Raw genomic sequence first — 17,902 nt, forward strand, 5'->3', positions numbered from 1 at the left:
TGTCATGTGCACAGTAGCTATAGTGTAGATATGGCAATGAAAAACTGAAGTGAGGCTCCTCCAACAGTGCAACATGAATATATATAGGACATAGAACAAATAAAACAGATAAAATAGTGCAAGAGAATGTTTTGAGTTGTGCAAGTAAATACAAACAAGATTGAAATAGTGCAAAAAAAGTCTATATACAATTAAATGGAATACGATATATTAGATAAATAATTAGCAAGATGCAAACAGATAAATGTTTATGGATTTTCTTTGAAAAATCCAGGTGTTTAATAGTCTTTCATTTTAACTTATTAAACTAAAGCTTTCCCTTGTAATTCTACACGAAAACAGCACATTTGCAATTTACTGAAGATATTAGATTGAGAAAAGTTCTGTATAGCAGTGCCTCCAACTTCCATCCCACTAAATGAGCCTCAGCTAATCTGAAAGTATGAAGCCCCCCCTACTGGTAACATGAGGGGAAGAGAAATTGTGTCCCTTACCGGGAAGACACAGAAGCCTATACAGCTCCTTACAGGACGTCCAAACCCTGAAGATTGAAGTCTCTGTGGAGGTTTGGATACCTCTGTCAGTACAGATCCTGCCAGCCTAACCTCCCGCTAGAAGCAGCCTGTCTTCAGTGTCTCTGGCTGTTTGTTCTGCAGGAAGCTGACCCACTGATGTTCCTGCTCCTGAAAGTCTTCATGCGCCGCCTGGATGAAGACGTAGTGTTTTGTCGACCGTGCGTTTTGGTTCCTCCTCGGTACGTGCTAAGTAATCAGTGAATGGTGTGTCGGTGCGAGTTGAGAGACGAGTGGGACTGGTTTTGTGAAGAGGAGTGTGGAGTGGAAGTGTGAAGAGTTTGATTCCAGTTATTATTGCAAAGGCTTGCAGAGGTTCATGTCATCTTATCATCACTTGAATTGACCTAAAACACACTCAATACAATCTCTCTAACAAGCTGCCAGGAGGAGGAAGGGGAAGAGGAGGGAGAGCAGAGGCCCTGAGGAGCCCCTGCAGAGATGACTCCGTGAGGGAAGCCCAAGCCCTCCGCTTCCCCCTCCACCTCCGTCCCCCCACAGGCCATGCTGGAGGATGTCTGGCTGGATGTGAGTCCTTCAAATGTTTCGTTTAAAGCCTGCTTCTTCTTTTTGTGTCTGTGCAGCTGTCTGACCCTAACCCTCTCTTTCTGTGTGTCCTAAAGGTTCAGCCAGGACCCCTCCAGGAGCCTGTGGAGGGCCCCCAGCCTGACCGGGGCACAGCCCTGCCCCTCCTGTCTGAGCCCTCTGGTCTCAAACCCGCTGAGTTTGATGCAGTGTCGGAGACGATCATGGCCCGGATGTCTCACACTCCATACAGCTGAGATATGTGAGCGTCCTGCAGGAGACAGGGCCACTGTTGAGACAGTACCTCTCTCTCACACACACACACACACACACACACACACACACACACACACACACACACACACACACACACACACACACACACACACACACACACACACACACACACACACACACACACACACACACACACACACGTGGGTTTTACATATTTTAGGAATTTAAATGGAATGGTCTTAACATCCCGATAGCAATGAATACATTAAATGCTTGGACAATAAATACATACAAATATTTCATCTGTGGAAGCCGTAGCGATGTAAAAAGCACGACCAATCATTTGAGCCGGCCCGGCTAAAATAACTGGATGGCCTACCTGCCTGTCAGCCTTCCATCTCGTGCACAAACTTATCTCGTGCCCTCATTGGTCATGTGCGCGTTTGTGTGTGTTGGAGGAGGGGCTCTGCAAGGAAGTCTGAAGGAATGGGAGATTTTTTCTGGTTGTGTATTTTCAAATTCTAGCGCACTCAAGCTGGTTTCTCCATTCTTACCTACCCTACCTTTACATCTATTCCATTAACCTGAGTTAAAAGTTTAACCTATGGTTAAAACCTGAATTAGAAGATTCTCTGTAACTTCAGCTACTAGAGGTCAGGAGCCGTATTCCCAAAGGATCTTAGGGCTAAAAGTAGCTCCTAACTGGCGAATTTAGGAGAAACTCCTAAACATAATGGGTGTGTCAGTCTTAAATGTAGGACTCCTAATTGTATTCACTAAGAGCAATTCACAAAATTGATCAAGAGATATAGGCTAAATCGTGAGGGTATCAAACTTGTTGTGGAATTAGTGCGGGTGCAATAACATCCCCGACTAACAGGAATAACCCGATTAGTCCGGAAATAAAATGTTTGGCAACACTACGATATTTAGCAACAGGGAAAATGTAACTTTCCAATGCCGACGATTTAGGAATATCGCAACCATCAGTCAGCCGTGCCAGAAACCAAACCATCTACGCGCTCTCTAGACCACATATCATCCAACAGTTTATCCGGTTTCCTTTGGACAATCAACAACTACACAGGATCAAAGCCAACTTCATGGCAATTGCAGGTATGCCCGGTGTGGTCGGTGCTATTAACGGGACGCACATACAAATTATTGCGCCATCAAAAGATGAGGACGTGTTCGTCAATAGAAAGAAAGTACATTCCATCAACACGCAGATTGTTTTCATTCATCATGATAGGCGGACTTGAACGGCGGTATGGGCTGTAATTGAAAGTGTTTAAGTGCTGGAAATATGCTCATTGGATAATAGTTTGCGGGGTGCTTTTAATTGCCCCCTTGATTTAATGCAATTTAAGTATTTTTATGGTTTGCTCTCTCTCTTTAACGTGCATATACAACGTCATTATGGTGGTCTGCACAAACTTGTCATCATGCGTGTATTCTGCTAACTGCACTGTCCATAACTATTTGATAGGAATACATTTCTAGCCTAGGCTATTTCCTTGTTTTTCGGTGATTTAGTGGGCTCGTTTGTGGGATGTTGCGGATGAGTTTCACCGAGACCGCCTGCTCTGAACAACCAATCACCGTACTGACCGCTTCTAAACTGCACGAGAATCGACGTAATCCATAGCAACGGCGCATCACTCTTAGTTCACTCTTAATGATTTATCCTTAGTATGAGTAGGTCTCAGCGGCTTTGTGAATAACTTTTAAGAAAAAACTCCTACGTAAAATGTTTTAGCGCGAGTTAGGAGCACTCCTAGCGGTAAGATAAAATGCTTTGCGAATACGTCCTCTGAGTGCACAACACGATCATCACGTTAATATAGTAATAGAAAAAATACAAAATAGTGTCTTTAAAAGACAATAGTACGTTCAAAAAAATAAGTGATGTCATAAATAAATAATAGTGTGTCACAAAAATATATTACCACATAGAAAATTCATTGCATAGTATGCTATAAAAACATATTAATAAAAAGTGGTTAATAATAATATGCCATAAAAGTATTGTTTTTTTATAAAGTCAAATTGAAGGTAGTCATAAATTGTTCATAGTATGTCATAATAAATGTATCATACAGAAAATCACTAAAAAAGTCCTATTATAGTATGCCACAAAAAAGTGTGACGCGTTTTTTAAATACTCATTGTAGTAGGCCTATGTCAAAACAATTATTGATAATATAGTTTGTCCAAATAATCATAGTATAGTAACTATAAATAAAGTTAATACAGTATGTCATTTAAAATTGATATTGCATTATGTAATTTATTATATAGTCAGTCTTTGCTAAGGCTTTAAATATAAATAAATAAATCTGTGAGATGTCTTTTTCCACCTTAGTGGTACATTTGCATCCACTAAGCAAGTTCAGTGCACGTATCTTTTGATTTAATTTGGATAGGTATATATTAACACTTTTTTTATTCAAGTACCATAAACAAAAATCCTCTTAATTCTAATTTATTGAGGTGGATGGGGAGGTCTAAAGATCTATACAAAATAAACACAATTCTCTGTGGCCCACCTAGAGGCAAGAAGTGTCATCTGGGAGAACTGATCCTTTTTAAAAATAAAAACCTTTATTTAACCAGATGGTTCCATTGAGATCATCAATCTCTTTTTCAAGGGAGACATGTCCAACATGGCAGCAAGTAGGTTACAACATGAACATAAAACAACAGATAACACAAAAGGACAGGTCTCCCTTGAAAAAGAGATCATTGATGTCAATGGGATTTTCACCTGGTTAAATAAAGGCTACAAACCAAAAAACAAGGACACTGTATTTACAGGGCTACATTTACATACCTAGAGACATTGACAAGTAGCAACAGTATCAAGTATCATTGCACCTATCCAAGCTTTAAAAACAGGCAGTGGAACCAATTTGTTAATTTTCAAATGTTTTGGAAGACTGTTTCAAGCAAGAGGAGCTGCGCACATAAAAGCTTTCGTACCTAAGTCTGTCCTTGCACTTGGCACATGTAACAAAGCCACATCATGTGATCTCAGGCAATAGCTACCTGCAACTCTCTGTGTGATCAGAGAGCAGATGTAAGTTGGGAGTTTACCCAACATGGCTTTATAAATGGACATGTATGACTGAGCCTCCGTACAGGGTACAGTGATGAGTAAGTGCTTCACAATTAGTAACAAATCTCAGTGCACTGTGATAGGCGGCATCTAACTTGTTCAGGCAATGGGCAGGTGCATTCATATAAAGCAGCACCGTAGTCCAGCACAGGTAAAAAGGTCACAGAGCCTTTTCCTGGCCTCAAGTGAGAAACAGGACTTGTTTCTGAAAAAGAAACCTTGTCTAACCCTCAGCTTTTTAAGCAGATTATTGACCTGAAGTTTAAAAGAGAGGCAATCATCCAGCCAGATAGCAAGGAATTTATAACTGGCAACCACTTCAAGTACTTGTCCTTGCCAGTAACAATGTCCAAAGTGGTCTCTGTTGTCTTTTTAGCTTTTGAAAATAGCATTACCTTGGTTTTATCAACATTTAAAAGAAGCTTTAGTTCAGAAAACTGAGTCTGAATAATATTAAAAACAGCCTGTAATTTAACAACAGCCTCCTTAATGGAGGGACCTACACAATACATCACGGTATCGTCCGCATAAAAATGTGAAGTTGCTCCATCCACATTTTGACCTAAGCTGTTTATGTAGATGGAGAATAAAAGTGGACCTGAAACAGAACCCTGTGGTACACCATTAGTAATGTTTAACCACTCAGAAGACAGCCCATCAAATTGAACACATTGGGACCTTTCAGAGAGGTAGTTCACAAACCACCCTACTGCATGGCTGGATATGCCAATACTGAGTAGCCTCTGCTTCAAGATGCGATGATCGACGGTATCAAACACTTTGGACAGGTCAACAAATAGAGCTGCACAACTCTGCTTATTATCTAAAATACCCGCAATATCATTTACCACTTTCATTGTCGCAGTGATGGTGCTATGTTGCTTTCTGAAGCCTGACTGATGTTTACATAGGATATCATTTTGACTAAAAACTCCTTTACCTGTTCACTCACTAGGCTTTCAAGAACCTTAGCTAGAACTGACAATTTAGAGATGGGCCTATAATTATTTAATAAGGTGGCCTCCCCTCCTTTTAGTAAAGGCAGGACATAAGCTGACTTCCATACTTTTGGAATTTTCTTAGTGCTGAGGGAGAGGTTAAAAAGAGAAGTAAGAGGTGGTGCAATAAATTCTGCAGCTATCTTTAAAAATAAAGGTTCTACGTTGTCTGGACCAGCCGGTTTCTTAAGATCTAACTTGGTTAAGGCTTCATGAACAACATCAACAGTAAAAGGAGTAAAACTTTAAGGGTTTTCCAGACCACATTGTTCAGAATCACAGACTGTGGTGTTCACAGAAGCAGAGTTAGTGACAGAATTAAACAGAGCGCCACAGGACACAAAATGCTCATTAAAGCAATTTAACATAGTGGCCCTGTCCGATATAGTGCCAGATGCAGTGGTAAGGCACGGAGGTAGCTCATTACGGATTGCACCGGTGGATATCGATTTTTATGGCTTTCCAAAATGTTCCAGGATTATTCAGGTTCTTTGTGGAAACTGACCGATAATACTTAGACTTAGCACTTTTGATTTGTTATGTGAAGCTACTTCTTAGCTGCCTAAAACGTAGCCATTCTACCTCTGAGCCTGATTTCCTAGCCTTTGCCCAGGCCTTGTTTCTCTCATGTAGGAGACGAGACAGTTCAGCAGAAAACTAAGGGTTGTCTCGTCCCTTCACTCTAAATGTACGCCGGGGTGCATGTCTATCAATAATTGCCATAAAACCAAAATAAAAATAAGACCATGCAGTTTTATCATCACACAGATCGATTTATTCCCAATCAAAATCAAACAGATCATGAAAAAAACCCTGCTCCACAAAATGTTTTGTGTCTGTCTTTATAATAATGCGAGGTTTACCCTTTTGGACTTTTGTGTCCCTAATTGTGGCTACAACACAGTGGTCACTCACATCATTTGCAGATACTCCCACAGATGAATATTTATGGGGAACATTAGTTAAAATGAGATCAGTTAAGGAGGATTTACTAGGGGACTTAATACTAGGGCGAGTAGAACTGTCTAAAATCTGAGTAACATTTAATGAAATACAAAAGTTTTTTTTAAATCAAGAACAAGAACAATAGTTTAAGTGCAAGAGTTTGTTTTTATTATTATTAACCGTTGACACATCATCAGAGAAACAAGGCGTGAAGAAAGACAGAAAGGGACATACTGGAATCAGATCTTGTTGAAAGCTGCGACGTCGACACTCTGGATCTGAAATAGAGAAAAGGAGGAACTTAGATTAGTTTACAGAAGATGGCTTGTTTTGTCAAGTCACTGAAGTAAATCTAATCTTCTCAGCTTCTGATGATGCTTCATGCTGATCCCAGAAAACTAGCAATGTGCTGACACGCACAATTGTACGTCGATTGTGGAGCAGGGACATTACAAAATGGCATTTAAAATATAATGGAGGCATTCAAATAAATGTGGTTTTCAGTTTTAACTCTGTATTGACATGGAGGGGAGGAGGCAAGGAGAGGACTATATCATCTGCATAATACAAATATAACTAAATATTTTGAGCTTGCGTTTAAGCGGAGAAAAACACGAGTAAGCGTGAAAACAATGCTAAGAACTTTAACATCTGGTAGAAAAGTAATAAACGTTTTCATGTATTCCTTTAAAAAATATTCATAATTTGTAGTAGAAGGTGGACTCAAGTCCAAAAACAGATTTTGTGTGTCCTAGTTGTCCAGTGTAGTAATAATATCTGGTACGGATTTGAGTCAATGAAATGGAAGCTATTGAAAAAATAAATATATATTTTTAAGTATTGTGTCAAAATCCATTGATGATGATCAAGTGTAACACCATTTTAAAGTGTCACAAATGACAGCTTCTAACTAGGAAACTTAACCATGTTTCACAAACTGTGTTAACAAACTGTGTTAACCTCTAAAAATAACTGGAAATCATAACCTCCATCAAGGCAGGATTTTTTCCTACATTAGTTTTAACTAGGTGTCGATAATAATCAGTGAGTCTGCAAACTGCTGCCATCATGTGGTGAAAATGTGTTGAACCGAGATAAGTTTACCCGTCAGGAAATTTGATTTAAAAGGATGTTCACATTTTGCAGTTCTGATTTTAAATATCAAGCTGAGAAGTCAAGGCATGCTGTACTTACATAGTCTTCGAACTTGGTGATTTCTTCCTCCAGCAGGTCTGTTCCCACCTTGTCGTCCTCAACCACACATGCAATCTGGAGCTTTTTGATACCGTAACCCACGGCAACCAGTTTAGACGAGCCCCATAACAGGCCTTCAGCCATCACCGAGCGCACACACTCCTCCAGCTTCACCATGTCAGTTTCATCGTCCCACTAAAATAAAAACAGAAAGGGATAATCACCTATTAGTATTTATAAAAAAAGTTCTACGTTTTTCCAACTCCCTGTATGTGGTATATTTTTTTAGGATTTTTGGGGAACCTGGTCTGAAGCAGACTTACAGGTTTGACGTCCAATAAGATGGAAGACTTGGCGATGAGGACGGGCTTCTGGGATTTCTTCGCTGCGTACGCTTTCAACCTCTCCTCTTTGAGTTTCTCTGCCTCTTCATCGTCCTCATCACTACCAAACAGGTCCATGTCGTCATCATCATCCTCCTCCTCCACTTTAACTGGGGCGCTTTTCTGCTGCTGGACGGTGGTGCCCTGAGCAGAGTGAAAATAATGACACACTTACACAAGGAGTAATCGACCGGAGGTTGGATAAAACTAGAACACAAGATGACTCCTTTGATGAGAACAATATGTAAGAACTCACGTTTGTGTATGGTACTGAGGGAGCAGCGGCAGGAGACTTCTCAAGAACTGCTACCCGACACTCCAGTTTGGAAAGTGCAGCCCTCAAGTCGTCCACCACTAGAGAAACAGGAATACAATCAGAATACTATTTCAGGGGGAAATTTTGTTTCACGAGAGTTGCTCAATTTGACTTTGACACACACACACACACACACACACACACACACACACACACACACACACACACACACACACACACACACACACACACACTAAAGTATATTGCAACAATAAATACTCAGAAATTATTATAAAATATATGAATGCTGTATTGCAGAGGTATTTAGCTGCTGACAGTGGAATAAGTCAAGTGTCAGTCTATTGACTCAAAAAACACCTTGGCAGTGTTGTGTGTAAAAAAGGGACAGGAATAAAAAGAGAAAATCCTAAGAAAAAAGTATTCCAAACAAGCTTCTTCATTGGATAACAGAGAAATATTTTGTGACATACTACTAGTGTGTTATTTTATGTTAGTTTTGTATTTAATAGTGTACTATTAGGGTGGTATTCTGTCTAAGGGCTGGCTGCAATTAGCGACATTGGACACACCTGGGCTTGGTGTGCCACATGCAGGAGGCAGAAAGGCAGCCAATCAGAGGGCAGACCCCCATTTTATTATTTTGTGTTTTAAAAATGTGCTGCAGACTGTTGTGTTTCCTGTTTTTGTCCCAGTCTAAGAGCTTGGCGGCAAAATATGCCACAGTCATAGTATAGTAGGGCCAAGAAAAAGTCATAACATATGTAGAAGAAAAGTAATACAATAGAGTGATAAAAGTTTTGCAGTTCATAAGAAAACAATGTTAAAATAAAATTATAAAAATACTATGTCATAAATGTCATAGACTAATTTCATAAGTCAGTAAGAAGTCAAATAATGATACAATCAAAAAATGTAGAGTATGGTATGTTATAACACATACATAAAAATGGTTACATTATAGTATGCGATCAAAAATAAAAGGCAGCCAAAATCAAAATGTCATTATAGTATGTCAAAGATTCAATTAATTGATGATGTACAATGTCAGAAAGGTCATTGCACCACAAAACGGTTTCTTTGTCTGTGATACAAATGGTTTGTAATATAGTATTTCAATTGAAAAAGAATGTCCTAAAATATATAATTTTAACAAGTATGTCATTCAATTCAAATGTTAATATATATATTTTTCTCTTAAGAAAACAAAATAGATTCCTATTTAATCAAGGTTAAACCCACCTTGGTGTAAGCTATGGTTCTCCAGCTCCAGGCCCTTGATGCGACAGATGATCTCTCCTGTATCACCTGCACCGCTGACGCTCTGCAGAGCCAAGAGACAAAGGCAGGAAATAATGGACACAGTTTGTAGACAGAGAAACATTTAATAACTAAACCAGAATATTATTCCTTTAATCACACCATAATCAATCAGGCAGACCCCATATGTGAACACACACACAGCAAGTGTCCATCTCGGCAGGAAATGCATAGAAAGAGCGTGACAGAAATATGAGTGACAGGCAGCTATTTGGACAGGGGGCACTCCACACACAAATATAATATCTAAAAGCCGACTAAAGGTCTAACAAACTCAAACTCTAGCAGGGTCCACTGATTGGCAGAAGATTCCAGAGACACACGCGGCTCGGAGGCACTTACAAGCTGGGACTGTTGGCTCAGGGGAGGTTGCCCTCTGTTACACAGTGTTGTCTTCAGCTGGGGGAGGCAGGGGATTAAAGCATGAAAAAAGGGAGGAAACTGAGGGAAGCATGTAGAAAAATCGTGTCAGAGAGTTTCAAACCGGAAGCAAACGAGCAACAAAGGGAGCTGGGAGGTTAAGGAAGATTAAGGCACAAATCACAACGAGATGTTGAAGATTGGATGCTGAATACTTAGTGAAGATCATGAAAAAAGACCAGGACAAGATAAAAGATTATTAAAAGATAGCATCCACCCCCATTTCTGTAGAGTAACATTTGTCTGGCATCAGCTGACCACCAAGCATTTACTTTTATTAGATATTGCAGATGGGCAAATTATTATTACCTCTAACATTTCAGCAACAATTAAATATTAACGAAAGAAGCTCAAATCTATCAAACAAGTTGTTCAAAATACATGTTCAATATACAAAAGCCTGATTTAAACCATCAACAACAAACATGCTTGTATTATCACCAGCATCGAAAAGTCTAGGTCCTTAAAATAAAAGTTTGGCTTGACAAAGGATTCAAATATGACCAAAGATGAGTTTATTGGTATTGTATAATTCCCAAATGTGTCCTTTAAAAACAAAGAAAAAAGTAGAGGAACCCTTAGGAGAAAAGATGCAGCAACTTTTGCCACTGCAAGATTGTGCAGAATAACTTACTATTTATCACTGTAGTTATCACTATTCATGAAATTCAGTTTCATCCCATGTGTCTTTTCCCTGGAAATTCTAAAGCCATGTGACGGGACATATGGCACGTTGTTGGCTCAGTCAATAGTACATGAGGTACCTGAGTAAAGGGTGATATTGTGTGATAAGAGGCAGAACCCCGCACAGAATGCGTACTTACTCCTGCTAAAGATTTCTGGATGTTCTCCCGGGCCCTGGCGATGTCCTGCAGAATGGTATTGGATCCGACATCCTTAAAAGAAAAAGAAAAAAAAGTCAACAACTTTCAAGTACTAAATATATATAAAAGGTACAATGCGTCTCAGTAGTTCTATCATTTCAATTTAGCACATTGACTACTTAATTCTATAACCTTACTTTTATGTGCATATTTGAAATTGTAATAGCAAGTCAGACTTTGCAAAAAAAACAACTGTCAAATTCAACATAAATCTTCTTGTTTCTTATGTCATGTAATGTCACTGGTGTAAGATTTTCACAAAAAATGAAATGGTCTAAAATCAGGATATAAACTCAAGAGTGACGAGACTTGCATACCTCTGTTGAGCGTACCTCTGTTGAGCGTACCTCTGTTGAGCGTACCTCTGTTGAGCGTACCTCTGCGGGCACCTCTGTGGTTTGTGAGGAGCCGTCTGTGCGCTCGTAGAAGCGTCTCTCTGCATCGTCATAGCGAGGTTTGTCAAACCAGATCTTCTCCTGGGCCAGAAAGTCCACGGAACTCATGGTGCTACAGAAGAGAGAGTAGAGAGGGACAAGAGAGGGATGAATGAAGATAACAGAGAAGGTCAAAGACATTTATTTTATAATTATTAGAAATAACCAATAGGTTATTTATGATCACAATGATTTCTTAGCAGGGAAACACACATTTTATCTTAAAGGGGCCCTATTATGCTTTTTTTCAGGTTTCTTATTTGTATTTTGATCCTCTGCTGTGAGATGTCTCCATGCTTTAATGTTCAAAAAGGTCTTAATTTTCTCATACGGCCTGTGCTGCAGCACCTCTTTTCAGCCTCTGTCTGAAACCAGAGCCCAGTCTGCTCTGATTGGTTAGCTGGCTGGCACGTACAATGCGTTGGAGCGCTAGCCAATAGAAGCACAAGTGTTATGTAGTGATGTCACTAAACAAAGGACTACAATCAATGCATTTCAGGCCTTCACCTGAAGTCAATTTGGGATTTTATTATTTGCAGAGCCTTTGCATGCACAAGAACTATATAAAAAAACTACAGCAAAGGGAGAACCCCAAAAAGCATAACATGGCCTCTTTAAAATGGCTTATTGTATGTATTCTTTTAACTACATCACCACGAAAAACCTACTTTAAATGAGATAAGTTGGCAACAATGGTTCATACGAACATCAATCACACAGTCAAATCTCAAACAGACAACAAGGAATAAAAAAAAAGGCATGAACCAACACAAATTAAAAAAGCAAATGGGCACACATTCCCAAAAAAAAAGAAGAAAACTCATGATTATAAAAAATAAAAAACAATGAAAGGTAAAACGGAAACATCTGGAGCGACTCCATTCTCCCGGGTTGGTCATACTTGTCCCTCAGTGGGGCGGTGGAGGCCGCTGATGCTGCTTCTGTCCGCCGACCCTTCTTCACCACCACAACATCACTCCCAGTGTAGCCATGGAAACGGCTCTCTGCAGCATCATACCGCCACTTGTCCAACCACACCCGCTCGCTGTCTGGGTGAAGGAAGCAGCAGACTCCGGTCCCCGATGCTTCAATCTTCTCTTGGACCTCAGCTGGCTCCTCTTCCTCCTGAATAGGAAGCAAAGCGTGGAAGACTTCCGCTTTCCCCTGCGGGACCACCCGTTTTTCCTCCACTGCCTCTTCCTCAGCTTCTTCTTCCTCCTCCTCCTCTTCAACAAGGCTTTGAGGGTGGTCGCTACTTCTGGAAGTGGAGGCGCAGGTGGAGCGTTTGGAGGAGTTGTTGCCATACAGGTTCTGGTAGAAAGTTGCTTCTGCACGGTCGTACAGAGGTTTCTCCAGCCACACGTCTCTGAGCAGCTCCACTGGAATGCGGGGCAGTCCGTTGATCGACTGACGATTGGTTGGGGTGACGGCTGCTTGCCAGATGACAGGGGTTGCAGGTGTCGGGGCTAGAGACTGATATCCTTCATCCGGTGTTTGAGGGGTGATGGAGGGGTTAGGTGGGGATGTGAGGACCAGAGAGTTTGGAATTGGTCGCTGCACTGATTCTTCAGCATATTGGCTTTCTGCCTGGTCGCCATGCTGGCACACCGGTCCTAAGGAAGATGGAGCCACAGACGACTGAGAGTTTGAGTGTTTGCCGGGGGCTGGGGAGGAACGCTTTGACTTGGTGGCCCCGTTGGAAGAGCTCGCTAACCAGCACTGGTAGAGGCTCTCGGCTTGCTCGTACATGCCCCGCTCAAACCACACATTAGCACACTCCGACTGCAGGCCCATCAGCCCAGCGCGGGGGTCAGATGCTGGCTGGCTTGTCCGTTTGTCTGGCTTCTCTTCTTTTTTGGTCTTACTGTCAACCGTCCCCTCAGGCTGACTCTCAGGATTGGATGAACGCTTCTTGCGGCGACGGCTTTTCCCACTGCGCTTTCCCTCTCCGTTTAGGCTGCCGCTCTCTGGGGACGATGATGCCCTATCTCCGTTTCTTTGACCTGATTCAGCCTTATTCATACACGGCCAGGCTGCAGGTGCGGACCGGTCCACCTGACAGTGGCTGGCTTTCTTATCTAACTCTGACTGATCAAGTGCAGAACACGAGGGATTCTTCTTAGACATCTTTGATCCGTGGCAGCGGAAAAAAGAGAATAACAGGTACAGGCTTTTGGGTTAGTAAGATAGACGCAGGAAGGTTTGGAGACACAAAGGGATTGATCTTTTAGACTCAGTCGTCCAAATGCAACAGTCAAAGAGCTGTACGTTTGAAACAGAGTCTAGAAATCAGACCCAGAAGGAAGCATGCAGGAAATTGAGAAGAAATCCATGCAGATGAACTAAAAAGGTTTAGTGAATGGAGTTACATGTTGGTGAATTGTTAGTATTGTCAAAACTCATGCACAGGAGATGCTGACTAAGTCGTACCAAAGCTCGGAGAGCGTTCAGCTGAGTTTACATGGTTTAAACTCAAGAATATAAGTAAGGGGCAATTAACACTGGGGCGCGTGCTTTTTTAAGTCTGAATGCCAGATTGAGATTGTCTAACTGAGTCCTTAAAATACAAAAAAATCAAGTCTGAATTGCAGTTTCTCCTCCAACACAATACTTAAAGGTGGGGTAGGTAATTTTGGAGAAACCAGTTCCAGTGGCTAGAATTTGAAAATACACAACCGGAAAAAATCTGCCACTTCCTTACAGAGCCCCTCCTCCAACACACACGAACGCGCACATGACCAATGAGGGCACGAGATAAGTTTGTGCACAGATGGAAGGCTGACAGGCAGGTAGGCCATCCAGTTACTTTAGCCGGGGCGGCTAAAATGATTGGTCGTGCTTTTTACAGTACTACGGCTTCCACAGATGACATTTTTATGGATTTTTTGTCAAAGCACTTAAGATATTCATTGCTATCGGGATGTTAAGAGCATTCCATGGAATATAACAAAGTGTAACTCGAGCCAGTTTCTCAAACTTACCTACCCCACCTTTAAGCAAACCCCCCCCCAAAAAAGCAATTTATTTTTGCCAGACGGGGAAATTTCTGAGTGGCCATTGCCATTAAAAAACTAGAGCTCATATTAACTATGCTCATCCCACAAAAGGCAATTTACCTGTTTTTTGATTAGGTGAATTTCTATGTATAGTAACCAAAATCATGCAACGTTATATTGATCTGACACCCAAGAGACCCTGGTCCTTTGTTTACTCAAAACATAAATAGCTGCAGTATTATAATTATAAAATGGCTTTTAAACATTCTTGAACAAAATAATATAACATGTTTAACCAACACTTAATTTAGAGCAATTTTATCACAACTATTGTATATTGTTCTTGGAACAAGACTTGACCAATCATGACACAGCAACATGAAAGCATGCAACAACAAATAAGTGTGTAACAAGTGCAGAGCAAAATATAAACAGGTTTAAAAACTGACATTAAAGATCAATTAAAATGATGTCCATGCAAGCAAACTTATTCAGTCTACAGCTTTGCGGTTTTCTTTCCGATACATTTTTTTTTTTTAATCAAACATTGCACAAGCCATGCTGTTTTTATGAAGTTACATTATTCTGTTGCAATACAGGAAATGCATTCCCTTAATGTTTCAACATGTGGAGGTTAGTAATATTACGATGAATAGTGGCATACTGAAATAATTTTGGGCACCATTTGGGAAAGCATTTCCTGCTTAATGCTTACAAAAAATCTTATTCAAGCTCTTAACTCACCTTCCTTGGTAAAAATGTGTTGAGCTTAAACTATTACTCAAAGTCAAATGCTCAACACGTTCTTTTCATCCAGTTAAATCGCAAGCCATTCAAAAGAAATGTAACAATCACCACCTTGCAAAACAAAGACAAAACTATGGACGTACCACAACTCGAATGGGAAAATGTCAACAATGTTATCAGGAGTACTCACTTGTCAAATTCTGAATGCAAGATGAGAGGAAAGAAGCTTGTGTTAAAATGTGAGTTTTCTTCATAAACAAGTTGACATGAAACTATCTACTCAAATGGAAGATACTTGCACTATCATCTGCTTTAGTTGATAAGAAAGAAAATCAAGCAATTACTTGGATACATCTCAAAGTTTTCCATTTGAAAGGCACCAGGGACCGTCTATTTTTGTCAATTTCATCAAAAATGAAATGTTCCATTAAAGCAGCTCTATCGAAAATGTAATCAAGCACATTAGTGGTGATATTTCAATTAAACAGATGTCAATCTACACAGACCACTGCAACTACAAATGCATTAATATGCTGGGTTGCTAGGCTGCACCCATTTATATGTCGCTCTAGGGACACTGGGACAATCTTTTATTTAAAGAACTAACAGAAAAAATTCTATATGTTGACTTCTCTACTCCGCCCTTGACACTCTGCATTTATACTAGCATATCAAATTAAAACAACAAAGGGTGAATAAGACTAGGCACTGAAGTTTTTTAACAAATGCCACTCAAACTGGGCTATTTTAAGCATCACTAGTGAGCATTTCTGGCAGCAGTAAGGTGTATGAGGGTACGATTGTCTTAAAAATAAACTGCAATGCTCATGTTAATTATTATGAAAGAAAAATGACCCTGGGTGCATCAATGTGGCATATTGATGTGTCATGTTTATGTACAACAAGAGTCAAATCAGTGTTTTATGTGGTCTTTACATGGAGTTTAATGATAATAAATAAAAATTGCCAGCTTTAACCTTTCAATATGCTTATGAGTGAATATCCCCTTTTGAGGAAGTCACCTCAAATAACCTCAGCCAAGTGTCTGATGCATTTAAGCACCCCAGTAAGGGTGAGGTACAGTGATATGCAAATGCTTAACTATACTATCACTGATATACTAACTAATAATATTGTATTTTAAAGATTGACGATAAAACCCACAGCTTACTTACAGGACTACGCCATCATCACGCCCTACAACTGAAAATAACTGCTTTATATCTGAAAACGTGCTATTTTTCTATTGAGAAAACAGGTCCTTTCTAAAATAACATTACATCCTAAAACAACGCAACACTTTCACTTAAGGTCAGAAAAGTGTGACTGTTAAGGTCATAAATGAAAACCTGTCATGCAACATATTAAACAATTTATGAAAGGCAGGGAGCTGTCTTCAGAAGGTGCGCCCTGCTAACCTCAACATTAGCCATCTTTCATCTGTTAGTAGGTCCTAGCTGCGATTAAACGCCGTCAGTGGGTGGTTAATATTAAATGCGACACAATTACTACGCGTTACAATTCGACACTTGGCTATTGTTTTCGTTTACTAAGAGTAAAATGTAAATGTGAAACAGCGTCTGAAGCCAGTGTCCAGCCGGCGTGACAGCCACTGCGTTAGCACCGCGGATGTTGAGCACTAGCAAGCTGTTAGTTCAGCTAGCCGCTAGCTAGCCTGGGCTAACCCACGCCGAGCACCTCCGGTCTGTAAACCGCTGAATCTCCATTCATTGCCCAAAATGTCTCTCAAATGATTGGAGATATTATTCCCCAGACTGATACCCCCAGCTGTCAGTCAGTGTTAACGTACTTACTGCTGTGTATTTTGTCTTGTCGGTGTGAAGACAGGCCGGTGGATTAAACGCGTGTTTCTCCAGCAGTCGGTGAGTGACAACGGGAAAGAGGAGGGAGGAAGGACAAGGAGCACCGGTGATTGTGTGATGTGAGTATGGGGGAGGGGCCATTTTCAATCTCAAATGTGTTGACATTGCATGATCAGATTAGTATTTACTAATATTAGTGGAGTGGATTCATTTGCATAACTGAGACAGAACAATGATGGGTATTTGGTTTAAATAACTAATACCCCAATGTTCAACCTTTGTCCTATTACAACAATCCCCAACTCTTTATGACGTTATGTTATTGTATAAAACGAAATCCCAGAACCTTGTTTTGCAATGGCAAGTAGGACCTTAAAACAGTGAGCAAGAAGTACTCAGACTTTTAGTAGTAAAAGTCATCCATTTAAAATCTGATTTAAATAAAAGTACACAAGTGCTTTAATATATTAGATTATGATTAGTAATGCAATAGTGTGTTCATTATTTTAATGTAGCAGATGGTTAAGGTAGGGCTTTGGATTTTTTTTTGTATACACTAGGGCTGCAGAAAAATAGTAAGTTAGTAGTAAGTATGTCCAAATGAATGAAATGTAGATTTCCTGCTTTTCAGTATTTTATATAGCACTCTTACTCTTTAAAAACAAACAAGAAATTGGAAGAAATCACCTTGATAATTATTTTATTATCCAACATTTTGGTTGTGTGCTTAATTTGGACAAATATTAGGCCTTTATATACATTGTTTCTTAGGTTGATGCTACATAATAAAGTTTGAATTTAGTCTGACACCAGTGTGACCCTCTGTATTCACCCTACATTGCCTTCAATAAAAATGCCTCAACATTTTAAAAAGTACATAAAAGTACTGTGCATCCAAGTGTATTTACAATACTAGCGAATGCAATTCCTGAATAAATTGCTAGTGGGAATGCTTTATGCTGAAAATCTGACGCTGAACTGCTATGCTGAAATGTAATGTGTAAGAAGAAAGTGAAGAATTTAGATTGAAAT

General features: G+C 40.1%; 1 protein-coding gene and 1 long non-coding RNA gene across 10 annotated transcripts; one reads left to right on the top strand and one right to left on the bottom strand.

Annotated features, from left to right (window-relative positions):
- On the top strand, window positions 1-8,057 carry LOC307035712. The gene is made up of 2 exons (XR_013807164.1): window positions 1-1,359; window positions 7,879-8,057. It is a non-coding gene; the product is annotated as an uncharacterized lncRNA (long non-coding RNA).
- On the bottom strand, window positions 6,541-16,793 carry LOC307035601 (uncharacterized protein). 9 transcript variants are annotated; one of them, XM_079675143.1, is made up of 10 exons: window positions 15,045-16,793; window positions 12,206-13,431; window positions 11,233-11,377; window positions 10,811-10,882; window positions 9,909-9,965; window positions 9,489-9,570; window positions 8,229-8,326; window positions 7,913-8,116; window positions 7,590-7,784; window positions 6,541-6,673 (listed from the first exon to the last, which is right to left on the bottom strand). In XM_079675143.1, exons 2-10 carry the CDS (start codon window positions 13,429-13,431, stop codon window positions 6,635-6,637), a joined length of 2,118 nt encoding a protein of 705 aa, XP_079531269.1. In that variant the 5' UTR covers window positions 15,045-16,793; the 3' UTR covers window positions 6,541-6,634. The 9 variants fall into 9 exon arrangements, with proteins under 9 accessions (XP_079531269.1, XP_079531268.1, XP_079531265.1 ...); XM_079675142.1 differs by having other exon boundaries at window positions 11,218-11,377; window positions 15,045-16,792; XM_079675139.1 differs by having other exon boundaries at window positions 11,188-11,377; window positions 15,045-16,792.
- Window positions 16,794-17,902: the final 1,109 nt, after the last annotated feature.

This window comes from Notothenia rossii (assembly GCF_949606895.1).
Source record: "Notothenia rossii genome assembly, chromosome: 1".
Taxonomy (NCBI): domain Eukaryota; kingdom Metazoa; phylum Chordata; class Actinopteri; order Perciformes; family Nototheniidae; genus Notothenia; species Notothenia rossii.